Source organism: Carassius auratus, chromosome 6, assembly GCF_003368295.1.
Source record: "Carassius auratus strain Wakin chromosome 6, ASM336829v1, whole genome shotgun sequence".
NCBI lineage: Eukaryota > Metazoa > Chordata > Actinopteri > Cypriniformes > Cyprinidae > Carassius > Carassius auratus.
The window spans coordinates 4,547,818-4,565,748 of NC_039248.1; the positions used below are offsets into that span (position 1 = coordinate 4,547,818).

A 17,931-nucleotide genomic window follows, 5' to 3' on the forward strand; every position below is an offset into this window, starting at 1 on the left:
TTAAATGAGTTAAAAGATTTTTATTTTTGGGTGAACTAGCTTAACAGAACAATATATACATATTGAACAGAAAAGACTATTGCCATAAATGAACAAGTTTGCACTACCGTGTGCTGGTATGCAAGTATGCTACTGTTAAAATATATATCAGTACCATACAAAACAATATGAAATATCTAACACAGTATTGCAACTGAAAAGTACAGATGAAGATTTCAATGCAGTATTAAAAATATTTATAGACTTAGCTGATACAGATGAGATGTGTATGCTGACATCGGGTTATACATATGTATTATTATGTTATATTATTTTTCATCACATTTCTGAATGAACATAAACTGATACATTAAGTGCTTCATTATTTAATTAATATAATTATTAACACACCCTTTCGTTGCTTCTCTGTATCCGTGTAGAGGCGCTATTGTCATTAAAGTCGCGACACCATTATCTGCGCTCAAGAGCAGACGAATTCTACTATGGCGAATTCTTTGCTAATAAATATTAATTACGTAACATGACGTCTGCCTATTGCGTTTATCTAATTGGCTGTAATGCTGCCGCTAGTAGGAATCTTAACTTGGCGGGTCATGAATATTAATTAGGTTACGGTCTCTCCTGTGTGGTTGCCGCTTTACGTCTGCTTGAAGTGATTAATATGTTAATATCCATAAACCAAGCCTTTACCGTAGTAGGATTCATAATTTGTCCAGCCCTACTCGGGGTCCCAAGCGAGTGTCCTCTTATGGAAGTGCGGTAACACGAGACAATGAGGCTCCGCAATGCATATTATCTTATGACTGGGATTGTTCAGAGAGCGACAGGCGGCCCGCACGGAAACACGACTACAGGTACGAAACCATGCTTTTAAATGTTAACTTTAACACACATCATGATATGTTTTAATGGTAACATTATTTGCTTTATGATTGCGTGGGATGAGATTTAACTCCGCAGCTGATTTTGCTCTTGTCGTAATGTTTTTGAATCGTCTCCAGAATTATTTCAAAAAGTACTGCACGTTGTCAAAAAGTGTTTTTAAGCATTTAAAACGTTTTCAAAGTTTTTAACACGAAGTAGAGGGGAACTGAAATTAATAAACCATAAAACAACAACAACAACAACAGTTTGCATATTCCTTCTCAAACTCATACATGGACAGAAATTATGTGGAAATAGCCTACTACAAATGAATGTTTTAACTTAACTCTTTCTATTTCCCATGGCTTCTTATTTGCTGTTTATTTGCATAATTAGTATAGAAATGTTTGGATGTTCTTGGCAATGGATCAAGTCAGAGGTATGAATGAGCCGGTTCCAGTTAAGAATAGTGACACATTTGCCTCCTGTTGCCTCCTGGTGTCACAGCCAAAGGGCCACAGTGATGATATGCGGGTTGTTTTTAGAGACTGAGCGCTCTTTATGTGAGAGACTGAGTACGGGACATAGACTGGTCACTCTAAACCGGAGAAGACAATCTGAGGTGAGGTCATAGATTTCAGGGAAGAGTGACGCTTCTGTTAGTAATGTATAAGAAACCAGACCCCATTAACAACAAATACAACAACACAAGCATTTACTACATTAAAAGTGAAAGTTAACTTGAGCCTGGTCTGAATGTGAAGTACTCAGCAGTGCACTCTTCTTGGATTGGATAAAACTGGCAAATTCAACCAGTGTTTGTCACACCCGGTTACGTCGCACTTAATGGTTAGTTGACATGACAGTATGGTTAGTTGATGTTAAAGAGTTACTGCAATATACTGCAGTGTTACTAAGTTATATTTCATTTATAACAAAATATTTTTGTGATTTTCCATAACCTCAAACAGAGACAAGGGAAATATAAATATATACAAATGTATCTTATTTATTAATTATACAAATATATAATAATAATAAAAATACATTTGTCACATGGCAGGACTTTTAAGTTAAATGCAAAAGGTTAATGTGCCGAACCCTTTTATAAAATTCTGTGAAGAATTATGATTTGAAATTAAACCTTATTGGTGAACCTTAATGGTGCTATAAAGAAATTGTGCTTTTCAAAGTTGTAAATTAAGATTAATTCAAAATATCTAATTTAATTAAATTTTACAATTACTGGAATTGTAAAATTTACTAACATTTTCAGTTTTTAAGTAAATCCTACTCCACTTTTTTTCAGTATATATTTTGCAGGCCATGTAACATAAGCCATATCTAGGTGTCAGAATATGCTAGGGATATATAGGTGCACTCTTTTGAGGCATATCAGATTATCATAGAGACCTGGAAAATCATGGAAAAATAATCAGGCCAACATTGTGACGGCACGTTCTGGTTAAGCAAGGGACAAGTTATTAATAACCGGTTTATTGACTCGTTAGTTCTTCGTGGCTGCAGCTGTAAGTGCAAACAAGCACATCAACAAGTGTATAGTCATATCAGCGCTTCACTTCGTTTATTCCTCTGCGCCCAGTTCAATAAACCATAATTAGTTCAGAATTAAAAACAGATGGTTACATTCTCCCTGATCGCTCTTATTATGATCTCTCCTGCTGTATAATTAAAAGATTTGTATTTTTTATTTTGTGTTAACAGAAATTTCTGATCTCTATTTCAACAGCAATCTCAAACATTACAGTTGTTGTTAAGCCCCTTCTCTCTCGTTTGTCTATCCTTATGTTCTCATAATTCCTGTAAAATAAGACTGGGGTTTAGTGTAGACAAAAGTGGCAGGAGTCCAATAGCGATGTAGTGGAGAACACCGAAGTCAAATACCTACATTTACATTTACATTTATGCATTTTGCTGATGCTTTTATCCAAAGCAAATTACAGTGCATTCAGGATATAATTTTTTTTTTTTTTTTTTTTACCAGTTTGTGTGTTCCCTTGGCAAGTATTGCAGTTATGTGAACATGGTAAAGGATCACACTGTAAATCATACGCAGGGGCCGCTCAACACAACTCCTCTCATGCTCGGATTGCTTTAGAATCATCATAATTCATCAACTTTACAGCAGGTTTCTATGCATGGTTGTGTAGCATTCTGCTTTTGAGATGTTTTTAAATAACAGAGTGCTGCAGGAATGAGTTCTGTGTATGTATATGTGTTTAAATTTAACACATGAAATGCTTGACAATAAATTATGTTCTTTTTTTCGCTACAACATTAAAAAAAGCTACAGTAATACCCCACTTGTGATTTTTATAAGTTGTCGTGGACATTAAACGCCATCATGCCGAACAGGAAAACTTAGTCTCGTTGTGTTTATACTGGCACTCTTGCAAACTATTCTGAATGAAAAGTTTTCAAAAAAATAAAAATGAAGATTGGTGACATTGAAGTCATGTGACCCTGGTGTAGTTTATAGCATTTATTGCTTGACTATTTTGAATTACCTATTATTTTTATATTTTCAGTGTTCATTTTGAGAGTAGTTACTTTGTTATGTGCTTTAGACATTTTTTATAATTATATATATATATATATATATATATATATATATATATATATATATATATATATATATATATATATATATATATATATATATATATATATATATATATATATATATATATATATAATTTTTGCTTTAATATATTTTTGTTCAGTGTTGATTTAAATATTTTTAGTTAGCAACATTCCAAAAGTTTTTTAAGTTTTTTGTCCAGGGCCTGCCCACACAAGAGGTTTGTATCAACAAAACTAAACAAAATAAATAGAAGACTTCGAAGTGTAAATGAAATCTGCCAGCACAAATCCTGATTAGCAAAAAAGACATTGCAAACTGAGAAAATTAATAGTGGATGTCGTTTAAATAAAGACTTTTTAATACTTTTAATTTGAAAAATACTGTTATTCTATCTCAGTTTATATCTTAGTATTATAAAAAATAATCTATGACATTGTCCTGATCACTTAATTGGCCAAATATATATATATATATTAGCTTTGTCTCTCTCTTTCCTCAGCCACAGTGAATGTCAGTATGAGATGTCGTCCCTCAGCGCTAGCTTCGTTCAGATCCGTTTCGATGACGTCCGCTTCCATGAGAACTGCGGCGGTGGGAGTTTTGGGAGCGTGTACCGGGCACACTGGATCTCACAGGACAAAGAAGTGGCTGTTAAAAAACTGCTGAAGATTGACGCTGAGGTCCGTCCGAGTTTTTGAATAAGTCAAATCAATTTTATCTTACAGTACACATTGTTTCGGAGCAGCTTTACAGAGAACCATTGTGTTTATATTAATATCTAATTCATGCCTTATAGTCACGTTTAGCATTGGATGATAAAATAGCTTACATTTTGCAACAATATAAACAATCAAGCTCTTTAGATTAGCTATATTGCTTATATTGCTTTACTAAATACATGCATGCATATATGTTTTTGTCAGGCCTGTTTGAAGTGATAAACACAATTTTGTTTAGCTGTTCATGCACAGTTTGTTTTAAAAGTCTAAATATGCATTCTAAGCAAAATAATAAGAAAAAAGCAGTAGATCAAATCAGCATGTCCTAGTATTCACTGTGCATGCAGGCAAACAATACTGAGATGACACACTGCATCCTTTGAGATAATGGTAAGTTATTAATCAAATTCACTACATAATCTAAATGTTGAGAAAGTTGGACACAGTATGTGTGTACATAGCCAATGTTACATCATTTCCTTTATTCCATCCATTTGTCAAACTTGTTTATTGTCATGAGAGAGGGGGGGTGTAAAGATGACCATCTCTTTTTCCCTTCATCTCTCCCCCGCCTTTCTCAGTTTATCTAAAGCAAATTTGATATACTGTAAGTGTAAAATGTAGCATCTTTATGTGGGTTTGCAGGCGGTGTGTGTTACTGTCAGTATTGATGCATGCTCAGCAGCACTGACAGAGTCTGTTCCACTGTTTACCGGAGTTTAGCAGCTTTCCTGGCTGAAGCCATTCAGTTCGAGTCCCAGCGGACATGTCCCACAATACTGCTAATGGCTCCATGTTCACGCACATTTCTAGTGTAATATTTGACCTTGACATACTGTAATGAAAAAATAGTTTTATGACATTGATGCAGCACTCATTTGAGCCTGAGTGTTTGACCACAGTCTGTGAATTTCACCTCTGCATCTGTTTTCTTTTTCTTTTTTTCTTCACCTCATCCAGGCTGAGATTCTGAGTGTCCTGAGCCACAAAAATATTATTCAGTTCTATGGAGCCATTCTGGAAGCGCCCAACTTTGGCATTGTCACAGGTAATAATAAAACGTGGTCTCTTTTTGTTTTATAACCAGTTTTTATTGGTAAAAGGTTTCTCTTTAAATGCCCATAAGATAAAAAAAAAAAAAGGTTACTAGGTATGTCTCTTGGCCATTGCGCATATCTTTAAATCCGAGATTCCAATATATTATGTAAAAGTATGGAATTAGATTTTTTCCCTGGTCTGGATAAAAATAAAAAATTGAAAACAGAGTAATATTTACTATAGGGTAATATTTGAAATATTTGTTTTTCAGACTATTGCCTATGGAAGCTCGACTTTTAGCCAGACTAAGCTTATAGCTCACAATGAGGAATTTTTGAATTCTGAGAAAAATTGCGAGAAAATCTGAATTGTGATATAAACATATTTCATTCCAAGCATTGCAAACAAAAAAAGAATGGCTAAGAAGTATCATAAGAACTAAGAGAAAAAAGAACTGAGAGAAAAAAGTTATAACTGTGAGGTATAAAGAAAAAGAAGTCTGAAATTTGAGTTTATATGACACAATTCTAGCAAGAAATAAATGTGAGGATTGTGAGATATTTTCCTATTTGGAATTAATTGTCCCTCTGTTTTATAAAATATATAAAACTAAGAATTTTTATGACTGAATAAACTCAAGGCACATATTTTCATTACGCAAAAAAAAGAAAAAAATGCAAATTATAAAGTGTATTAGGTTTCTTTTAATAATGGAAGCCCATGTTAAAACGAACTAAATGATTTCATCAGTAAATTTATAGTATAGCCAAATAATTGACTCTGGGCCATTGAATTATTGGGGGAAAAAATGCACACCCGAAGTGGTGATGCAGCCACGACGCAATTATTCCACTTACACTACGGTTACCACACCTCAAGACATCATTCAAATGATGTATTTAAAGGGATTCATACGGTTTTTAGATTATTTCTTCTGCATCTCATCCAATGCCTCTTCTGTTAGTTCAAAAACATCATTTTAAGATGGAAATGTAGCCTTGAGCCTTTGATAGCATTCTAATGCAGTTATTAATTAAGTTATTAGAAAGAGAGCGAGAGAGACAGAGACACACGGAGAAAGAGAAAGAAAGAGATAGAGAGAGAGCTTGTGTGAAATCAGGCTACCTCTGTGCGTCCCTCAACAGTGTTCTGCAGCAGAGTCTCTAAACAGCGCTGTTATTACCTCGCTAGTGAGAAATGTCATTTGCATTTACTTTCATGTTGTTGTTTTTGTTACTCCTGTGTGCTGTATCGTTACTGTATGCTAAGTTAGCTATGCGAAGTGATATTGAACTGTAATGCGGCCAAGAGAGCTGCCTGGAACTACGTATGCTGTGCATTTCCCAGAAAATAATTGCACTCCTCAGAACGTTCATCAGCCAATCAGATTCAAGCATTCAACTGCCCTGTAGAATAAATGACAATATATTATAATATATTCAAAAACTGATCACCTCCATGCCATGCTGCATTGAGGCAGTAATTAAAGAAAAAGTAGCCCTTACAAAGTATAGAGTACATGTACACTAAATGAACATACTTTCCAGAAGGCCATTAATTCACTAAAAATTTATTTTTTATTGGTCTTATGAAGTATTCTAATTTGTTGAGATTTTTGTTAAATGTGAGCCAAAATCATCACAATTAAAAGAACCAAAGACTTAAACAACTTCAGTCTGTGCACTGAATTTATTTAATACACGAGTTTCACAATTTGAGTTGAATTACTGAAATAAATGAACTTCTTCACAACATTCTAATCTATTGAGATGCACCTTATGATTTACAATATATAATAGTTATTTGAATATTTCTTAAAATAAATGTAATAAATGACTTACAGTATGAAATTAAAAGATGTTTGCAGCCATGCAGTGAAAGTTTATCAAACAACCCGGTAGTTTTAATAAAAAGCTGTGTATTAAACTTCTGAAAGTTAATCTGTTATTTGATGTGCAATTAAAAGATTTCTAAATGATTTAGAATTTTGAATAATTTTGAAATGGAAAATTGCACTAATCTCATTGCTGTCTATGAGAAATCGCTAAGATATTATAGATATATTCTTTGTGATTATTTTATTCCTAAACTATGCCCCTCTTGTACCCTTCTTCCAAAAATGTAAGCACTGCTTATTGTCATGTTGTTGTGACTGTAAAAAGCTTTGTGGGTGATCAGGGTGTGAGGATAATTCATCAGCAGGGCAGACGCACACTTATACGCTTGCACAGTTGTCTTGCCATTTTTTTAAACATCCTATTGTGATCTTTGTCTCCAGGGATGTGAATGCGCTTATGAGCAGATTTATGTGGCCTAATCATTTCTCGAGAGCATGTCTGTCAGTGGCTCTGTCAGCTGGGTTTTCAGTAAATCTAACGCCTGTGCATGCTGTCTTTCTCTGACTTCTGCTGCCAGCATCTGCTCCCTGCGTGTCTGTGGATGTGTGCATGTGTAAAACGGAAGCCCTGAGCTGTATTTTTCTTCACTCGAGGGTTGGTGATAGATGATCTCATGTGTTGATTGACATCTCCACATGAGACACGCTTTTCGCTTGTTCTGTCTCTCGCTCTGTAAAACTGGTTACAATGACAAGCAATACACACAAATGAGTACTTTTTGTTCGGCAAGGATGTATTAAATTGAAGTGATATTAAAGACTTTTATTTATATAATTTTTAGCAATTAAATGCAGCCTTGGTGCGCACAAGAGACTTTTAAAAAGCATTTTTAAAAACTTACCTACCCCAAAATGTTGTGGTCCAAAAAAATGAAGTTATCATCTACAGCAGTGGTTCCCAACCTTTTTCAACTCGCGGCCCACACAACCAAACACATATGTTTGCGCGGCCCACTTCAAAAAAATTAACTGACCCCGCTATTGTTGGGTTAATAACTTAGTACTCAGAAGCTAGATTTTAAACTGTATTTATTGAATAAACATGGACAAAAAAAAAAAAACTATCGCGATTTTTTTGATCAATTTTGCAATTGTCACAATTGCAAAATTGATCAAAAAAATCGCGATAGTTTTTTTTTCACACCGATATGCTTTTACAGTCATAAATGCATTCAGGATTAATTTTAAACATATTTCCAAAAGAAAACCAATCAGAGCTTTATCAAAAAGTTGTAACATCTCTAGAACAGACATAAGTCAAAATTATCACTATAGTGAAGATGTAAAAAAATGTATAGACTTGTGGCAAAAAAAAAAAAAAAATCCTGTATACAGGGACTTTTTTTTCTTTTTTGCCATGCATTCTTCATAGAGCTCATTAATTGTAGCGGTGCCTCAGGTGTTTGCAGTGTGTATACAGTAGGCTATGTGTTTGCAGTCAGCAGTGAGAGCGCATAAATATAACGCGAAAGCACATTAAAATAATGCACGAGTGCGAATCTCTCTGTTCGCACGCAGATTTCCTTTGCTCGTTCACACTTAAAACGTGTCTCCTCTCACTTAAACTGCATCCTGTTCACTAACAAATTCACTCTATGCTCATGTGTTGGACATGAATTATTTTCGCACATTTTTATTTCTAGCCTTTTACCGCAGTGAGAACGCTCTGATCCGTCAACATTGGCTCAGAAAAAAGGCGCATCACAGACAGTGTGTGAACCTGGAGTTAGGCATATGCCCAGTCTCTGTTCTCGCGCTAGGCGCAATGCATTCTGATTGGATCAGATAGCATACTACGGGAGGTCAGGGCCACGGAAAACTGTGCTATAAAGCGATTTAGAAATCGCGCACGCTCAAATCGTGATTTTAGGACGTTTCCTTTTAATCGCACAGCCCTAGAATGGACTGCAAATGAACAGAAAATAATTGGCGGCCCACCTGCAAGGGCCGCGGCCCACAGGTTGAAAACCACTGATCTACAGTATAAATCAGCTCCACAATATTTATTTGAAACATGTGGTGATATGTATATGGTTTGTGTGTTTGTATTGTAGAATATGCCAGCAGAGGATCACTGTATGAATATTTGTCCAGTGTTGACAGTGAGGACATGGATATGGATCAAGTAATGACCTGGGCGATGGATATTGCTAAAGGTACGTGCCTGTATGAATACATGTGTTTATGTAATGAGCTCAGTCACATTTTCCTTATGAGCTAATGGCTGGTTCTGTGATTTGTTTCTCTGCAGGAATGCATTATTTACATGCCGAGGCCCCAGTGAAAGTCATTCATAGAGACCTGAAGTCAAGAAATGGTGAGTTCTTAGCTGTGAGCAATTTCACATGCAAAAAATGCAAACATGAAGATTATACACAAATCACTGTTTTCTTTTCTCTCCATTAGTTGTGTTAACTGCGGACAATGTATTAAAGGTATGCTTCCTGTTTTTTATTCACATCTAAATATTCATAGTAAAGTCTTAGGACTTAAAGTGTGTTTAAAATATGAAATTGACAGTCCCTGCATAATGCAGTTTTTTTTTTTCGGTTTCAGATCTGTGATTTTGGAGCATCTAAGTTGGTTTCTCACACAACGCACATGTCTCTGGTGGGCACCTTCCCTTGGATGGCTCCTGAAGTGATCCAGAGTCTGCCCGTCTCAGAAACATGTGACACCTACTCATATGGCGTGGTCAGTGCTTATATCTGTCGTATGAATGTGCTGTGATCACATTTTTTTTTTTTTCTCTGTGTCCCTGTAATTAAAAACAAGGTTCATAAAATAAGATGTACAGTATATACACACACATGGCTGTTGTCAATATATGCTTGACTGACACAGGTGGCATAATCTGCTTGCCGTGTTGTTCAACCCATATATGTTTATGTTTGTGGAACATGCCAGTTTTGTTGTAGAGAGCAATGCCAGGACATCTGTACAGTTATTGTTTGATTTGTGGTTGGTCTTGCAGGTATTATGGGAGATGCTGACCAGAGAGGTGCCATTTAAAGGTTTTGAGGGTTTGCAGGTGGCCTGGTTGGTGGTGGAAAAACACGAGGTAATACACAGTATCCCACAATCCCCTTAGTGTTCTTTAGAGAGGAATGCCATTTCTGTACATGGAATCTGTGCCCAGAGAACTCATTCACATTCTCATTTATCACATTTTGGTCAATTTTATCATGCTTTCAGTTACAAATAAGACACAAAAAATATTATACAAAATAGCCAACATTAATTAGACTGAACTATTTTAACCAATTGAATTAATTTTATAGTCCATTTAGAATCACTAATTCACTCACTAGCTATGTTTACATGCACTTATTTTATTCAGTTTGACTGAATCCAATTCCATTTCATATTCTGAAAGTCTCGTTTATGTGAACCCCAAACTTTGCAGCCCAGTTTACATATTTGTTTAGATGTGCATTACATGTATTCTGAATAAAAGCCATGCGTTACACCCAGTTGCCATGTTCAGAACTGGAGAGCTGGTCATTTTAATAACACATCTGTAAAGAAAGCTGAAATGTATGTCAAAGATGTAAACACATTCTTAAGAAATATGTATTATTATGCATCATGGGACTGCACACGTGTGTAAGGTATTCTCGAATCTGATTGAGAAAGTAGTCAATTTCAAGCTTTTACATGCTTATTTTTATCCTGTTGATCAGATTATTTCAGATCTACCAGTCCAATGAAAATATTACAATTATACATATGCAGTGCTTCCTAAGACTTTGACCTGAAGAAGGAATTTTAGAATGCTGATGAACTTTGCACTGATCCACACCTAATGATAATGATTTGGAACTTTCATGTTTCTTGTTCTTCCTGCGGGTAACGGAACAGTATGATCATAGATTCCATTGCTTGCTTCAGTTGGTTATTTATAGCGGGCTGATCCAGAGGCTTCACTCTGTATGTGAACAAGAACCCCTGCAACTTTTATTGAGCTCCGGCATACATTAAAGAACGTTAAGATATACTTTGGTTCTCTCCATCGAGTGGAGATGGGATGAGACCACAGTGGTTTTAGTGCTGTAGGGGGTATTCAGGAAACCTTTTAAGATAAACATCCCAGTCTGAGACAGAGGAAAGGGAACAAGTACTTACAAGAGAAAATGTTGGCGAGGGGGAGTGGGAGAGGTCCAAAGATGGATGAAAAGATATTTTGGTTTTATGTTAAATTCCCAGTGGGAAGGCGCAGTTTCCATTCTGTCGTGGGCTCATGATTATGTGGTGCGCCAGTGCTGTTTGTCAGATCTAATACTGTGACGCTATAGCTATTGGACGAGCCACTTGGACAGTATTAGACTCTTACATGTGTGGCTTATCAAATGGGATTCGACAAGTCTCCATTACAGCATCTCTCCTCACATGCTCTTAAAGTTCCATTATCTTGAGTGAGAACTCCGTTTTATCACTTAGCCGTGTAAACAGCGGCCATGTAAAAGCTCATTGTTAAAAACTGTTATTATATATCAGACTCTTTGAAAATGGAGATATATGCGCCATATGAGTTGTGATGTAAACTTAGCCCAGAGGAACGCTTTGCAGCAGTTGCTTTTGGGAGCTTAAACCGGACTGGTGCTAAAATTAGAATTTGATGTAATGGCTGCTATAATGGGTTTTCGAAATGGATTCTAATGTGTGTGCATGTGTTCCAGAGGCCGACCATTCCCAGCAGCTGTCCCGCCAGCTTCGCAGACCTGATGAGACGCTGCTGGATTGCAGAGCCCAAGGTACGTGGTGGGATAGAGCCGAAATTCAGCTCATATGAGGATCAGGCTCACTGGAATCCTATAAACTGTTTACATTTAGTCATTCAGTAGATGCTTTTATTCAAAGAGACTTGCAAATGAAGAAACATCACAAGCAGCTGTCCCTTCAAATGAAGTCTTAGTGAAACAGGAACATCTCCACACTGAGCCTGAAAAAACATACTAGGAGAAAAACATTTTTCAGCAGGTGGAGAATTAGTGTATTTTTATTTATTTCAGAGAATTGTGATTCATATTCAAATCGTGTTCAAAGTATGCCATTTATTCTTGCTGACCTCAGTGTGACCTCAAATTTCCTAAACATTTATAGTGAATAGGTATGTGTGTCGAGGGTTTATGACCTAACATTTTAAGAGCTAAGTGACCAAAAAAAGGAGAGTGGATGAGGTTTTTATCATTTTAATGAATGCTTGAACTCAAACTTTGATTTAGTCTGTGTATTACAATGTGCTGACGGATGATCCTAATAAACACGCTCTTTCATCTCCAGGAAAGGCCACAGTTCAAGCAGGTCCTGAGCACCCTAGAGACCATGAGAAACGACAGCAAACTGCCGCGCCAGTGCAACTCCTTCTTACATAACAAAGCAGAGTGGAGGTACATACAGCCCAGAACTTGCTGACAATTTTTTTTTTTAGTTTTTGGTGTCTTAATGTACTGGACACTTATGAGGTGTTTATATAATGTAATAATTGAAGTTTTAAAAGTTTGGACATAGTGGTATGAGTTGTAAGAGCAAAAACAAATAGAGGAAACGGACACAATGAATGCTCGACAGTGCATGAAGGGAGATATGTCAGAAAAGAACTGAGAGGAATGGAAAAAAAGAGTGAGGCGCAGAAGAGGGAGGAAGAGGGAGGGTGAGACATTCTGGAAACACTCCTCATGAGAGTGGTAGAGAAATCAATTCTAGCAGGAGGGAGGTTTTGAGAGTGTGTGTGGAGAGAGTTTGGCAGGGGCTGATAGGACTTTGAGGGCAGAGGGGTTGAGGAACACATAAACACATACCTGTTTATTAATAGCCTCACTAAAGGCTTTGTGTGTGGGTCATATTGTTTAGCGGACAGTGCCACCTGCTGGCACGGATGTGAATTGCAGACAGCTGGGAGGGGGGGGGGGGTGAGGTCAAAGGTGCATTTTGAATTGGCAATAATGATTTTTCCATGTTTTTTGTACATGATATACGTGTGTTGTTAAAACTTGCTGTGTCTCCTGTCTGTGAGGTGTGAGATTGAGGAGACGCTGGAGCGCTTGAAGCAGCTGGAGAGGGAGCTGAGCTGTAAGGAGCAAGAGCTGGCGGAAAGAGAAAGGCGACTGACAGAGTGGGAAAACAGACTTATGGAAAGATCCAGATCTTGCACTCCTGTGAGTCCTCTTCATTCTGTGCTCAAAACAACAACTCACACTTCTGCATCCTGTGTGCTGCATAGTACATAATAATGCAATCCAGAACGGCAGAGTTTGAGAATTACTGTATTATATTATGAGTCCGTTAGATGTCACTAGTGGGCCTTTACCTTTATGGAGTGTGTCATTTTTTGCACCATTTGTGGTATCAAACAGAATTATAATATAGGCTAATAATAATGAGGATCTCATTGAGATTGTCTGAGATTGGACAGACAAAACAGACAAAGAGTCTTACCCAAAACTCTGACTGAGTTAAAGTTGCTGTGTTGGGCTGGCCTGGATGTTTTGATAGTGTCACAGTGGTTATAATTTCTGCTTATAATATCTTTATCATAAATTATATCTGGACTGTTCGTGACCTATGAATGGCTTACTCATATATAGTTGTCTTTGCATTTTAAGCTGAGATACTGCAGGACAAAGAAGAAAACATAGAGCTACACTATGGGCTTCATTCATGAAACACAAGCAGAATGATTATTTTGTGCGTGTGTGTGTGTGTTTGTGTGTGTGTGTGTGTGCTCTTATGTTTGTGACATATCAGGACTCAACTCTGTATAATGACATGGGTATGACACAGGTATTACAAGGAGAGGGTGACTTATGAGGACATAACCCATGTGCCCATTTTTCATAACGCTTATAAATCATACAGAATTAGTTGTTTTTTGAGAAAGTAAAAAAAAAAAAAAGCAAAGTTTTCTGTTAGGGTTAGGTGTAGGGTTGGTGTAGGGCGATAGAATATACAGTTTGTACAGTATAAAAACCATTTGGCCTATGGGATGTCCCCACTTTTCACAAAAACAAACATGTGTTTGTGTGTGTGTGTGTAAATTGTTAAGTCATTGGACTGGCATACATTTTTGGGATTTATGAAAATGTTCATATTTTCAAAATGTTATTTGGTACACAAAACAATTTACACCTGCTCCCAACAATGTATAAATTATGTGTAAAACATCCAAACGTTACATTTTTTTGATAACACCATATGTAATATAATAATATTTTGCAAATTGTTTGCCAATATAGCTAGGTAATCTGCTTATTAACATACACATGTTTAACTATCGAATCTGAGGTTTGTGACTCTGGTTTTCAGAAGGGTCCATTTTACACTCCAGTTACTCTGAATTTATTCATATATTTGCAAATGTTTTATGAATGAAGCCTGTAATTTCAATCAAGAGTTTATATGACACACCAATGCACAGTTTTTAAAGTTGTAGTATGCTGACATTGTTGTGTTTTCACGTGACCTTGCAGTGGTCTGAAAAAGTAGGAAGATGCACAAAGGGGTAGTGAAACTTCAACAAAGTCTGGGCTAAAACAAAACTTTGCAGTGTGTGCACCAAAAGAGGTAGTGTGTTTTGAGTGTGTGGAGCAGACTGCATTGAGAAAATCTCCATAATACAGTATACACAGTAACATAACCTTGTGAGAAACAAGTATGCTTTAACATATATTTGTTTTATATTTGTAATTACATATTTATAATGAAGCCGCAGTTTAGTGTGTTTAAAATATATTAATTTTAAATTAAATATTGAATACCACTTTACAGTACTTTACTATAATAATACTTTAATGAAGTACTTTGCATGCACTGTAGTGTTATTCATCACATCAACACACACTTCTTTAAAGCGCATCTTTTGATTTGATATTATTACATAATTTATATACTTTAAAGTGTATTACTTGTTAAAAACAGTGATTTTTTGTAATTTTTTTTAAATATACTTCTAAGATTACTTAAGACTATTATGTGCACTTTTAATGCATTTATTATGCCTTGTTATGAACCTTATAATGCATTGTATGATTTCATGATTTCATGAATAACTGTAACCACAGTTATAATACTTCTATAATACTATCTATTAATTGTTACATCGTTAGAAAGTATTATGCCTTGTTTTGAATGTTTATTACAAAATTATTTATGAAAAGATATAATGCATCACGCCGTACGTTATGAATACCTTTATTGTGCATTATACATAAAGGCTTATGTAAAGTGTTTTAAAAATCATAGAAAAATGATGGAAATTTGTTGGCCAGAAAGAACAGGAATGCAGTTTCCACTGAAGTATATTTCCACCTTTAATTCTAATGTCTTTCCGCAGCTGTTTTCACATCTTTCCCCCTTGGCGGCCACTCTCAGTGCCGAGTCCTTCTATGAGGCTCACATGGAGGAGAGCAAAAGCTCAGAGGTCAGCTGTCAGATTTCATCAACCTGCAGTAACGGGGATCTGGGCCAGGCCAGCCTACAGAAGCTCATGCTGGGGTTCGGGGACGTCTTTGACATGGATATGAACATTCCCGGTGGGAACCTCAGCCAATCAGGGATGCAGTTGAACATGCAAGCAAAGAAGAATTCCTCCAAGTCCTGCAGTGTCCGTGAGGGGCGAAACCTCAACATGGCCATCACCATGGACGACTTTGGCTGGTCCGACGATGACAGCGATTAGTGGAGGGCAGCACGGTATGATGGGGTGGGGTTAGATGGGGTCAGAGCCGGTCCAAGGTCAAATATTGAGAGTCAGAGCTAGCAAAATCAGGAATTAATAGGTTAAACTGTAACGATTGATCTGAATTTTTTAAAAGATTGTAGCACCCATGTGTGGTTGGTTTCAGTGCAAAAAACATGCATTACTTGATCCAGAGCAAAATATTATGCTGCCCTGTTAGCCGTAAGGCTGCTGATCTGAATAAATAAATAGCAAGCACGATGAATGATAATGCGTTGTAATTGGGAAGATACAGTGTACTGCATAAATGCCCATAAATGGCAGGATTTACCATTGGTAAAAAATTGACCTCTGAGCTAAACAGCAGATCATACTGAGATTTCCCCTGTGAGACAGTAACATTTACACTATTTATAAAGTGTGATGTGAGATTTAATGGGATTTCTGAAGCTGTGTTTTTGTAAAGCCCTGAAGTTTTTATAAAATAAAGGAAATACCTCACAACTTGTGTGAAATGGGTCAAACTAAAATGGAACAACATATGTAAAAAAAAATTTATTAAAGTTTATTGTTTTTCAAAAAAATTTGGATAATAAGATTTATATATATATATATATATATATATATATATATATATATATATATATATATATATATATATATATATATATATATAATATTGTCAATATTAAAGGAATAGTTCACCCAAATAATACATTTATTTAAAAAAATAAATAAAAATGATATCGCCATTTATACATCTTCAATTTTTCCAAAACTGTATTTAATTCAGCTGTTTGAGCACAAAATAAGATATTCTGAAGGTTGCTGATAACCAAGCCATTAATGGTAGCCATTGACTTCTGTAGTATGGGAAAAAATATATATTATGGTTAATGACTACCAACATTCTTCAAAATATCTTCTTTTGTGCTCAACAGAAGCAAGAAACCTAGCGAGGTAACTCTTTAGATGAGGGAACACAATCACTATCAACTGAGTCCCTCAGTGTATTCTGAATTTGATGCTTATTAATAGTTAATAAGGTGGTTGTTAAGTTTAGGTACTGGGTCAGATTAAGGGATCTGGAACATGGTCATGGAAAATAAGCCTAATAAGTACTAATAAACAGCCAATACGATAATATTGTATGCTAAAAAGCAACTGGTTAATAGTGAGAATTGGACCTTAAAATTAGGTGTTACCATTCAAGTATTATTAATGTGTTAATTTGAAGTCATCCTACACACTCCTGCAAGTTCATATGCAGTAAAAAGCAAAGAACAATGGCTAAGCAACTCCCTGGCTTTGTGGCTGTAACATTTGCACATGCTTGTCATCGGCCCACATGACTTGTTTAGCAAATTTCTGGAGTCATGTGACAAGCATAACCAGTCCTTTAACTTGTTTTTATTTTATTATTATTATTAGCTCGGGATCTGGACGGCTGTTTCAGCCTCTTTGCTGGACTGACAGATAAACTGAGAGCAATCCGGGGTCAGAGAGAGCACAGAGGCCCACTTTGTATCGTACACTCCATGAGCGCTTAAACCACGACTGCACTCTATCCATATGTCAAACAGGCACAAATAGACTGACAAGCTTACAAAAATTCATATTTCTCTGCCAGTACTCCAAGTTATGATTCTCATAGACTGTATAAACAGTACTTGGTCTGGTAGCACACAGTTGTACCTTGTGTATACATAGGTCTCTTTGTGTGTGTGTGGTTGGATCCAGATCAAACTCCTTCCACATTACATATGCCTAAACCTAAACTCTCCACCCCCCACCAATACTATGGGGGGCAATAATCTGCCAGGGGCTTAGAATTAGGCACAATACCGGCTCTCCTGTTTCACATGCAAGACAAAACACAACATCTTTTAATCCGTAAACTATATCCAAAACAGGAGACTGGAAAAAATTATTCTACGTCGAGGATAATACGTAGTTTGGTTCCATGGCATTGAATTTAGAGCAATATATGACTCAAACATTTGCACGTTGGACTTAATGTAGTTTTCTGATGATTTTGAAGATTTACAGGATTTGGTTTGAACGCTTCAAATGATTTTTGCAGACATACAATCAGGGCTGAGGGAGGATGCCTGGATGAAATAAAAAGACA

General features: G+C 36.2%; 1 protein-coding gene across 2 annotated transcripts; it reads left to right on the forward strand.

Moving 5' to 3' along the window:
* The first annotated feature begins 702 nt into the window (after positions 1-702).
* Positions 703-16,302, forward strand: LOC113091393 (mitogen-activated protein kinase kinase kinase 20-like). 2 transcript variants are annotated; one of them, XM_026256915.1, is made up of 13 exons: positions 787-854; positions 2,870-3,013; positions 3,969-4,149; positions 5,149-5,236; positions 9,178-9,279; positions 9,375-9,440; positions 9,530-9,558; positions 9,680-9,817; positions 10,098-10,184; positions 11,803-11,877; positions 12,407-12,513; positions 13,140-13,281; positions 15,456-16,302. In XM_026256915.1, exons 3-13 carry the CDS (start codon positions 3,991-3,993, stop codon positions 15,798-15,800), a joined length of 1,338 nt encoding a protein of 445 aa, XP_026112700.1. In that variant the 5' UTR covers positions 787-854; positions 2,870-3,013; positions 3,969-3,990; the 3' UTR covers positions 15,801-16,302. The 2 variants fall into 2 exon arrangements, with proteins under 2 accessions (XP_026112692.1, XP_026112700.1); XM_026256907.1 differs by lacking the exon at positions 2,870-3,013 and having other exon boundaries at positions 703-854.
* The last annotated feature ends 1,629 nt before the right edge of the window (positions 16,303-17,931 follow it).